This window comes from Monomorium pharaonis, chromosome 2 (assembly GCF_013373865.1).
Source record: "Monomorium pharaonis isolate MP-MQ-018 chromosome 2, ASM1337386v2, whole genome shotgun sequence".
NCBI lineage: Eukaryota > Metazoa > Arthropoda > Insecta > Hymenoptera > Formicidae > Monomorium > Monomorium pharaonis.
In genome coordinates this window covers 14,796,229-14,806,991 of record NC_050468.1, presented here as the reverse complement: position 1 = coordinate 14,806,991, position 10,763 = coordinate 14,796,229, and the positions used below count along the sequence as shown (strand labels likewise).

The 10,763-nt window shown below is 27.4% G+C and overlaps 1 protein-coding gene across 2 annotated transcripts; it reads right to left on the bottom strand.

Moving 5' to 3' along the window:
• Positions 1 to 4,629: 4,629 nt before the first annotated feature.
• Positions 4,630 to 10,642, bottom strand: LOC105833900 (kelch-like protein 10). Of its 2 annotated transcripts, XM_036282984.1 has the most exons (9): positions 10,002 to 10,010; positions 9,506 to 9,834; positions 8,967 to 9,282; positions 8,438 to 8,890; positions 7,946 to 8,115; positions 7,247 to 7,416; positions 6,927 to 7,097; positions 5,817 to 6,021; positions 4,630 to 5,579 (listed from the first exon to the last, which is right to left on the bottom strand). In XM_036282984.1, the coding sequence occupies exons 2-9, from the start codon at positions 9,730 to 9,732 to the stop codon at positions 5,339 to 5,341; spliced, it is 1,953 nt and encodes a 650-aa protein (XP_036138877.1). In that variant the 5' UTR covers positions 9,733 to 9,834; positions 10,002 to 10,010; the 3' UTR covers positions 4,630 to 5,338. The 2 variants fall into 2 exon arrangements, with proteins under 2 accessions (XP_036138877.1, XP_036138878.1); XM_036282985.1 differs by having other exon boundaries at positions 6,939 to 7,097; positions 9,506 to 10,642.
• Positions 10,643 to 10,763: the final 121 nt, after the last annotated feature.

Sequence of the window (10,763 nt, the reverse complement as noted above, 5' to 3'; positions counted from 1 at the left end):
GGAGAGATAAATAAAATTTACAAATAACACACACACACAGACACACATACACACACATATTTAGATACATACGTCCTTTTATGTACGAACATGTGAAAATACTTACTTATATGTATATATAAACTTATACATATAATCTAGACAATCTAAGACATTATTTTTTCCATAAATTAGTAAGTAGAAATATAATATGTATATATGTATACGTATTTTTTTTAGTAGAAAAGAACCTTCAAATTATGGTGGCTGTTTCTCGATTATGTGCTGAAAGGGAAGAAAAAAGAGAGAAAAAGAGAATAATAAACACAGCCATAAAAAACTTTTTTAACTGTGATAATCAGTGAATATTCACTGTCTTTCAGTAATTTTTACTTTATTAGTGTATAATCACTGAAAGATCAGTGTATTTATTTCACTGATTGTCAGTGAAATAAATACACTGATAAACCATAAAAAAATTATTAAATATAATTATATATGATGTTATATACAATTATATATAATTATATATAATTTATATATACTAGCATATATAATTATATATAAATTATATATGGGAATCATATATAATTTCTATATAATTTATATATATTATATGTATATATTTTTATATATAGATTCCATTGTTCCTGCCGGGTTATATTTCAAGAACTGCAAATGCTTTATATGATTATATATAATAATATCTGGTCATATCTGATTGTATCTATTGAAGTTGAGTAATCATATGTAGATATATATATAGTTATATAAAGTCAAATATAGTTTCATATATAAAAGAACAAGAACAACGGAGTCTATATATAAATTATATATAAATTATATATGAGGCTCATAATTTATTTATAATTATACATGCTGTATTGTAAGAATTCGATATTTTCTGCAATGGTCAGCCTATTGCAGAAAATAATTTTTACAATGCTCTGTGTATTGTAAAAATTCGATATTTTATGCAATTGTCAGCCTATTGCAGAAAATAATTTTTACAATGCTCTGTGTATTGTAAAAATTCGATATTTTATGCAACACTCTGTGTATTGTAAAAATTCGATATTTTATGCAATTGTCTGTCTATTGCAGAAAATAATTTTTACAATGCTCTGTGTATTGTAAAAATTCGATATTTTCTGCAATTGTCAGCCTATTGCAGAAAATAATTTTTACAATGCTCTGTGTATTGTAAAAATTCGATATTTTATGCAACACTCTGTGTATTGTAAAAATTCGATATTTTCTGCAATTGTCAGCCTATTGCAGAAAATAATTTTTACAATGCTCTGTGTATTGTAAAAATTCGATATTTTCTGCAATTGTCAGCCTATTGCAGAAAATAATTTTTACAATGCTCTGTGTATTGTAAAAATTCGATATTTTCTGCAATTGTCAGCCTATTGCAGAAAATAATTTTTACAATGCTCTGTGTATTGTAGAAATTCGATATTTTCTGCAATTGTCAGCCTATTGCAGAAAATAATTTTTACAATGCTCTGTGTATTGTAAAAATTCGATATTTTATGCAACACTGTGTGTATTGTAAAAATTCGATATTTTCTGCAATTGTCAGCCTATTGCAGAAAATAATTTTTACAATGCTCTGTGTATTGTAAAAATTCGATGTTTTCTGCAATTGTCAGCCTATTGCAGAAAATAATTTTTACAATTCTCTGTGTATTGTAAAAATTCGATATTTTATGCAACACTCTGTGTATTGTAAAAATTCGATATTTTCTGCAATTGTCAGCCTATTGCAGAAAATAATTTTTACAATGCTCTGTGTATTGTTAAAATTCGATATTTTCTGCAATTGTCAGCTTATTGCAGAAAATAATTTTTACAATGCTCTGTGTATTGTAAAAATTCGATATTTTATGCAACACTCTGTGTATTGTAAAAATTCGATATTTTCTGCAATTGTCAGCCTATTGCAGAAAATAATTTTTACAATGCTCTGTGTATTGTAAAAATTCGATATTTTATGCAACACTCTGTGTATTGTAAAAATTCGATATTTTATGCAATTGTCTGCCTATTGCAGAAAATAATTTTTACAATGCTCTGTGTATTGTAAAAATTCGATATTTTCTGCAATTGTCTGCCTATTGCAGAAAATAATTTTTACAATGTTCTGTGTATTGTAAAAATTCGATATTTTATGCAACACTCTGTGTATTGTAAAAATTCGATATTTTATGCAATTGTCTGCTTATTGCAGAAAATAATTTTTACAATGCTCTGTGTATTGTAAAAATTCGATATTTTCTGCAATTGTCAGCCTATTGCAGAAAATAATTTTTACAATGCTCTGTGTATTGTAAAAATTCGATATTTACTGCAATTGTCAGCCTATTGCAGAAAATAATTTTTACAATGCTCTGTGTATTGTAAAAATTCGATATTTTCTGCAATTGTCAGCCTATTGCAGAAAATAATTTTTACAATGCTCTGTGTATTGTAAAAATTCGATATTTTTTGCAATTGTCAGCCTATTGCAAAAAATAATTTTTACAATGCTCTGTGTATTGTAAAAATTCCATATTTTATGCAACACTCTGTGTATTGTAAAAATTCGATATTTTCTGCAATTGTCAGCCTATTGCAGAAAATAATTTTTACAATGCTCTGTGTATTGTAAAAATTCGATATTTTCTGCAATGGTCAGCCTATTGCAGAAAATAATTTTTACAATGCTCTGTGTATTGTAAAAATTCGATATTTTCTGCAATTGTCAGCCTATTGCAGAAAATAGTTTTTACAATGCTCTGTGTATTGTAAAAATTCGATATTTTCTGCAATTGTCGGCCTATTGCAGAAAATAATTTTTACAATGCTCTGTGTATTGTAAAAATTCGATATTTTATGCAATTGACTGCTTATTGCAGAAAATAATTTTTACTATGCTCTGTGTATTGTATAAATTCGATATTTTCTGCAATTGTCAACCTATTGCAGAAAATAATTTTTACAATGCTCTGTGTATTGTAAAAATTCGATATTTTCTGCAATTGTCAGCCTATTGCAGAAAATAATTTTTACAATGCTCTGTGTATTGTAAAAATTCGATATTTTCTGCAATTGTCAGCCTATTGCAGAAAATAATTTTTACAATGCTCTGTGTATTGTAAAAATTCGATATTTTCTGCAATGGTCAGCCTATTGCAGAAAATAATTTTTACAATGCTCTGTGTATTGTAAAAATTCGATATTTTATGCAATTGTCTGCCTATTGCAGAAAATAATTTTTACAATGCTCTGTGTATTGTAAAAATTTGATATTTTCTGCAATTGTCAGCCTATTGCAGAAAATAATTTTTACAATGCACTGTGTATTGTAAAAGTTCGATATTTTCTGCAATGGTCAGCCTATTGCAGAAAATAATTTTTACAGTGCTCTGTGTATTGTAAAAATTCGATATTTTATGCAACACTCTGTGTATTGTAAAAATTCGATATTTTATGCAATTGTCTGCCTATTGCAGAAAATAATTTTTACAATGCTCTGTGTATTGTAAAAATTCGATATTTTCTGCAATTGTCAGCCTATTGCAGAAAATAATTTTTACAATGCTCTGTGTATTGTAAAAATTCGATATTTTCTGCAATTGTCAGCCTATTGCAGAAAGTAATTTTTACAATGTTCTGTGTATTGTAAAAATTCGATATTTTCTGCAATTGTCAGCCTATTGCAGAAAATAATTTTTACAATGCTCTGTGTATTGTAAAAATTCGCTATTTTATGCAACATTCTGTGTATTGTAAAAATTCGATATTTTATGCAATTGTCAGCCTATTGCAGAAAATAATTTTTACAATGCTCTGTGTATTGTTAAAATTTGATATTTTCTGCAATTGTCAGCCTATTGCAGAAAATAATTTTTACAATGCTCTGTGTATTGTAAAAATTCGATATTTTATGCAACACTCTGTGTATTGTAAAAATTCGATATTTTCTGCAATTGTCAGCCTATTGCAGAAAATAATTTTTACAATGCTTTGTGTATTGTTAAAATTCGTTATTTTCTGCAATTGTCAGCCTATTGCAGAAAATAATTTTTACAATGCTCTGTGTATTATAAAAATTTGATATTTTCTGCAATTGTCAGCCTATTGCAGAAAATAATTTTTACAATGCTCTGTGTATTGTAAAAATTCGAAATGATTAATAAATAAAAATATTATTTAAATTGTTTCTATTTACTTTGTTTTGCTAATTTATGAGATATAAAATAGGAAGTATTTTGACCAGTACCTGTGCCAATATGTTAAATGAAAATATTTATATTTTAGTTTAAATTGATTTAAATATTCTTATTTTAAATATTCTTTTGATCTGAAATATAAAGCATGTTCAGATTTGTTAAAAATTATTTCTGAAATTTTTCTAATTCGTACAAAAAATTGAAAAATTTTCTGAAAGAGTTATAAAATTTATGTAAATATTCTGAAAAAGTATAAAGAATTCTGAAAAAATTGTCACTAGAGAACATATTGTTATTTTACAAATTAATTTATTTATAGTTTACTTAAATTATAGACAATTACTGACGTAATTTGTGCAATCGACTTTCACTTACATGAAATACGTAATACGGATTAAGTTAATGTCTTATAAATAAATGTGAACAACTCTTTTGTACAAATTCTTGTAATTTTATTTACATGCATTATTGCATTGAATTACACAACACCGTATTTAGGTAACGTCAAAAGATTTTTTTCAAAACAATTTTTTATGTTTACGAAATTATTATCTCATAAAATTTTGTTTTTATTTTTTTATTTCTTGGTTCATGCTATTATTTGCTTTGGTTGCATTTTTTATATTTACAATGCAATTATACTCTAATTTATGTTACTATTCTGAGTATTATTATTGCAATAATTAATTTGACATCAATTTTTAAAACAAAAAAAGAATGAATTATTTTGAATTAGTTCTTTGTTAATTACTTTAATCATTTATGGTATTAACATCATTGACAGTATTACATATATAGCATGTATAAAATTGTAAAAAGGTTTAATAGAAATATTTGCTATCAAAAAAGATTTAATGTAACAAAGATGAGTAAATGGCAGTCTGAAAATTATAAAAATATAATAAATCTTTTTTTGTGAGTATAGACAAAAATAATCATCGTCAAATATGTAAACAGTTAATGTGATATTAATAATGAATCAATTGACTTTCATTCTTTTGATAGCTATTTTATGCTACGTCTGGCAATAATTCAAAATTTTGCATTGCAAATTAATTAATAAAATAGATGTATACAGCTGTAAGCAAATACGTAATAGTGATATTTGATTTTAACGGCGCCGATTATCATTTCATTTATTAACGTGGTAGAGGTGGTGGTGGAGGTATAATTTGATTGAGTTGCGATGTTTGTCTCGTCTGCTGTTGTTCTTGTTGCTGTTGCTGATTTCGACGTACTTCGTGAGCCAATAACTTTTGGCGCTTTTCCTCCATTAGGCGTTCACGATGCTTGTGAATATAATCATATACATTTGGAAGACCCATAATTACGCAGGCTGACAGTGCTGATCTGCATATATTCATGTCTGTAGCTTCATACCTATTAGTTGTAAAAATAAATGTATGGATTGTGAACAAATTGTAAACAGATTGCATACAGAAACTATTAAATGTGTTACTAAAATTTTTATATAGACATTTAATTATTACGTTACAAAATTTGTAGCACTAAGCTAGTAAACTATTTTTAGCATTAGCTATATTATATTTCTTTAATAAATTATATAACTATATAAGTTAGTTATAATAAAATAGTTTAATATAAAGGATTATTTACCATTCATTTGTTTTTTCGTCGTAACATTCCACTTGGTATGTTGTAGTAACACCATTAAAACCGCCGATAGCAAAAATCATATCGTCGATTACTTCAATGGCAAAGTTGCTACGCGGATTATACATATCGGGAATATGACTCCAGCTGTTCGTAGAAGGTTTATATTTTTCCCCACTGCACATTCTAGATATGCCGTTGAAACCGCCTTCATAAACAAAAATTTGTAGTTTTCTCATAAATGGAATAATAATAATATTGTAAATAATATTGCAATAAAAAGCTGTTATGACAGAACTTAAAATAAACATAATAAAAAATTTAGTTGTGTGGTGTGTGTGTGTGTGTGTGTGTGTGTGTGTGTGTGTGTGTGTGTGTGTGTGTGTGTGTGTGTGTGTGTGTGTGTGTGTGTGTGTGTGTGTGTGTGTGTGTGTGTGTGTGTACTAGGTGTTTTAAAATTTGGAAATCAAAATAATATAACAAGAATGTTTTCAAAAAATTAAATAAAATATTTATTTGTAGATTTTTATTAAAAAAAACAGTTTTTGGATATAAAGGTCTAAAGCTAGCTAATCACAAATTACGTTTAAATAGTTACATTTCAAATTTTAACTTAAAATTTTAATTTTATAAAAACGACGATATTTCATAAACAACGCATTTTCGGACATACACTAAAAAAACCTGGATAGATTTGTGAAATGTATTCAGTAATAATATTGTTTAAAATATATAATTGCTATAAACAATTATTATAATAATAATAAAACGTTTACTAATAAACACTTTGTTATAATTACATTATGCTGAATTTAAACTGTTTTACTGAAATCTTTAGTATTTAATATTTAGTAATAATTAGTAATTATATTAAGAGTAACCAAACATAGTAATAGTAATAGTAATATTAATTACTAAAGGATTACCAAACCATTATTAAATATTTAATTATATAAATCAAATATTTAGTTGAAATTATTTTACCAAAGCTTAGTAACTATCGTCTAGAATCTAGAATTACTAATAATTTTTAAGCTGTTTTTTAGTGCATATAAACACGTTAATGCGTAAATAGCATAAATGTCGTAATAAAATTTCTTTTGTAATAGGTACATGTCTTAATACCAATAACATAAACACAGCCGTGATAAGATATGCACGACACTCCGCTCCTACGTGACCTCATTGCTGTTATCATTGTCCACTGGTTGGTACTAGGATCATATACTTCGGCTGTATTCAAACAATCATGTCCATCAAAACCACCAGTAATATATATCTTATCTACGCATATAAAAAATTAATCAATATAAGCATTATGTTTATTAAATTGTAAATTAAAAGGATAATAAATAAAATAAGATAAAATAGATAGGTAGATATATAGATAGATAGATAGATAGATAAATAAACAGAGATAAATTAAATAGTACCGTTTAATGTCGTTGCACTTGCATCAGATCTCTGCACATTCATTGATGCAATAAGAGACCATTGATTTGTTTTATAGTTATAACGTTCTGCAGTTTTTTGACGATGATATCCATCATATCCTCCCATTGCATAAACTAGATCATTTAAGACTGCGACACTAACATAACATCTGCGATAAATAAAAAAATTGTTATACGAACTTTTATTGCTTGCACTCAACTTTGCTTTTATGAAAAAATACCGTTGATCTTGAAAAAAATTAATAGTATACAATATTGGATTAAAATAATTTTTCAATAATTTTCAATAGTTTTTTCGTAAATTTATTAATATTTTTCCACGAGAGTGGTTTGAATCTGTACACTGTCTACATGTAATTTTCTTTTATATCAAAAAAAGTAATATTCGTTTCGCCAGTGGATGTGAAATTACAACAAGATTGATTATTAGTTTCGGCCAGTCAGGTTGAAACTAATAATCAATCTTGTTGTGATTTCTTTTATATGTTTTTATATACAATTTTTTGCACGTGCTTTATGACTAGATAATTAGAAAATGTATATTTAAAAATAATTAGATATATACACTTGTATATTTGAATACTACTTCTTATCTGCCTTTATTAAATAAATAAACAATAAAATTGAAATTATTTAAATTGTAAGACTAGTGACTAGCCTCTTTGAAATATATTTAACCTTCTGGCGTTCATGGGAGCAACTTCTCGCCACACCTTGGTCACCGCGTTGAAACAACGACAGCTATTAAAATAATCGACGCCATCAAATCCTCCGATAACATAAATGTCGAAACCAACCACTGCGAGTCCATGATAAGCTCGCGGCCCAGTTGGATCTGTTTCTTCAATCTAAAAGACTCAAGATTTCACACAAGAAGATTGTTAAAACTTTTTTAATAAAATGGTCATTTTTTTCAATTTTGGGGACAGTTTAGGAATACTCAAGATTGAATAAATTAAATAAATTTTTAACTAAATAAAATTAAAATTATTGACATTTATACTTTAGTTACATTAAAAATTATATAGACAAAAAATTAACTAGTTAAAATTAAATTAGCTTAAGTTAAATTAAAAATTAATTTTGATAAAAATATATTCCTTCTCCTGCCATAAGAAGGACCAAGATTTCTTGAAATTGTTAAAAATGTTGCAAAATATTTAATACTACCGGAATCCATCTATCTGCTCTTGTATCATATGTCTCGATGTAATTTGTCGGAGAGCCACCGCTCCATCCACCAATAGAGAATAGAATTTCATGCGGAACTCTAGGTCGCGCAATTTCTGGCGTTGGCACTTCTCCATCTTTCTGAGTTATCATTTCTAAATCATACAAGAATTTCAGAGTTTCAATGATGATGGGTCTGCATGCATCATTGCCCACGACATAAGGGTGATCCTTGACATTCTCCAGAAAAAATTGCGTATCTAAGAGACCGAGTCTGATGTTTTTCATTAAATCGACAATATAATCTTTTCTAGATTCTGGATCATGATTTATCCATCTCAAAACTAGCTCCCAAACTGTCTGCTCACTTTTAACATTTAATTCATCGGCACCGACTAACGGTTTCAGTTCTTCAATAGGTAAATTTAAAATTTCTTCGCTTCTCTGTGACACCTAATGTGAATCAAGAAAAATGAGCGATTAGATTGTAAAGAAACAACTTATACATAAATTATTATGCTAACCACACCTCGACGAAGTGTCCCACAATATACCGGTAAGCGTCATTTTCTAGTTTCTTGCAGAAATGTTGACGAGCAAATCTCATCACTTCGATGCAATTTTCCGGCGCTAAATTATCTTTCAAGTAATCACAGCATAGATCAAGCACACCTACAATGCTTAAATAATCCGCCGTGGTCAGCAGTTCACATACATTTTCACGGTTTACATCAATAGATCGTAAATATGCGTATTCCAGCAGAAGATTCATCATTGGACTTGTTACACCTGGTAGAAGAACATCGGTTTTTTCACGAGAATGCAATGTAGTTGTAAATAATGCCCTAAAATGAATTAAGTAATAAAAATTATATCAGTCAGCATGATATTTATTAGTAAGCTTATTATAAAAAGTTATGACAAATTTAAATAACAGATTATTAAAAATGTTTTCATTTTTTACAATTATTTTTATAAAAAATAATTATTATTTTTATATTCGTAATTATTTTGTACATAAAATAATTTAATTACAAATCCAAGCAGGTACTTTAATTAAAAATAAACCTGAAATAAGTACTGCATGCTGAAAGTATAGCTCGGTGAATCGGGAAGACACCGCCATCTTCTAATCTCAATATTGCATCACAAAGCAAATTATTCTGTCGAAAATCATAGAGCGATTGCATTGCTTGTGTACTCATACAACGGCCGCCATTTTCGGCTATCAAACGTTGATTATTTGTATTGTATTTTTCGTTTTTTTTGTTACTGGTGGTTGGCTCTGCATCCATATCAAAATTTAAACAATTGGAGGATTTATTTTCCGTGATGATATGAATCACATGTGATGGATCACATTTAAATAGTTTGATTATCTTGTCTTTAAAAGGAATCTATAAAAAAAAGTAAAAATAGTAAATTTAAGATATACTACTATACTGAAAAAAATTAAAAAAACAATGTAAAAATTTTATAGTTATATTATTAAAATTATTTTATTAATAACATAATATATATTAGGTTAATGTTGTATCATAATTATATATATAATATAAGTTACTTTTAATTGTATTGGTTAAGTATTCGCGCGTTCGTGCATAACACTATTAAATATAAATATATTTAGAAACTATTTATTTATATTAAATTCCTGGACTTTAAAAATTGTATATTTTACATTTGTTAATTTAACTTATACTTACTTAGTAAGAATAATTGTTTCTTGAAAATTTAGAGCAATTGCACAGGAGGTTAACAAATCGTATCAATCTTGAAACGGGTTTGATGTCTACAATTTACAACTTGGTAATTTTTTGGTTCGGAATATAAACATGGTTACAATAAATTTCTGTTTGCGATCAATTACTGTGAATGATTAACAATGGCTGAAATGTGCTACCGTATGTAGTCATATGTGCTGAGAATTTAGAATGTGTCAAAATTTTGACACGTGGACGGGGGAAGACCGAAAAACAATTTGTAGACTGAAGAAATGCAGAAGAGTGTGAAGGGGGGATAAAATGGGTAAAAGAACTGTAAGAGGGATACAAACTATTTTGTATGATTTTAAAATCGAATAAATGTCGCGCCTGGCTGTGACATGTAGTCTTACATGCCCGCCAATCAATCAAAGACTGCTGCCTGACAAAAGAGATCCTTCTGTTCCTGCTTCATGCAAACTGTGAGCTTTATACAAATATTAATTACGTTAACTCATTTAAAAAAAAAATACTAATTTAAAAAAAATGCAAATTTGTAAAATATGTCACGCATCTTAACGTGTTGATTAAATCAAGCAGCTACAATTAAAAACACAGAAAGA

Coding starts and splice junctions, on each gene's coding strand:
- LOC105833900 (XM_036282984.1), bottom strand. CDS start 9,732: ATGGATGCAGAGCCAACCACCAGTAACAAAAAAAACGAAAAATACAAT. Junction 8,891..8,966: donor TTGTGGGACACTTCGTCGAG/GTGTGGTTAGCA, acceptor GATTCACATTAG/GTGTCACAGAGAAGCGAAGA. Junction 8,116..8,437: donor GAGCAGATAGATGGATTCCG/GTAGTATTAAAT, acceptor TGAGTCTTTTAG/ATTGAAGAAACAGATCCAAC.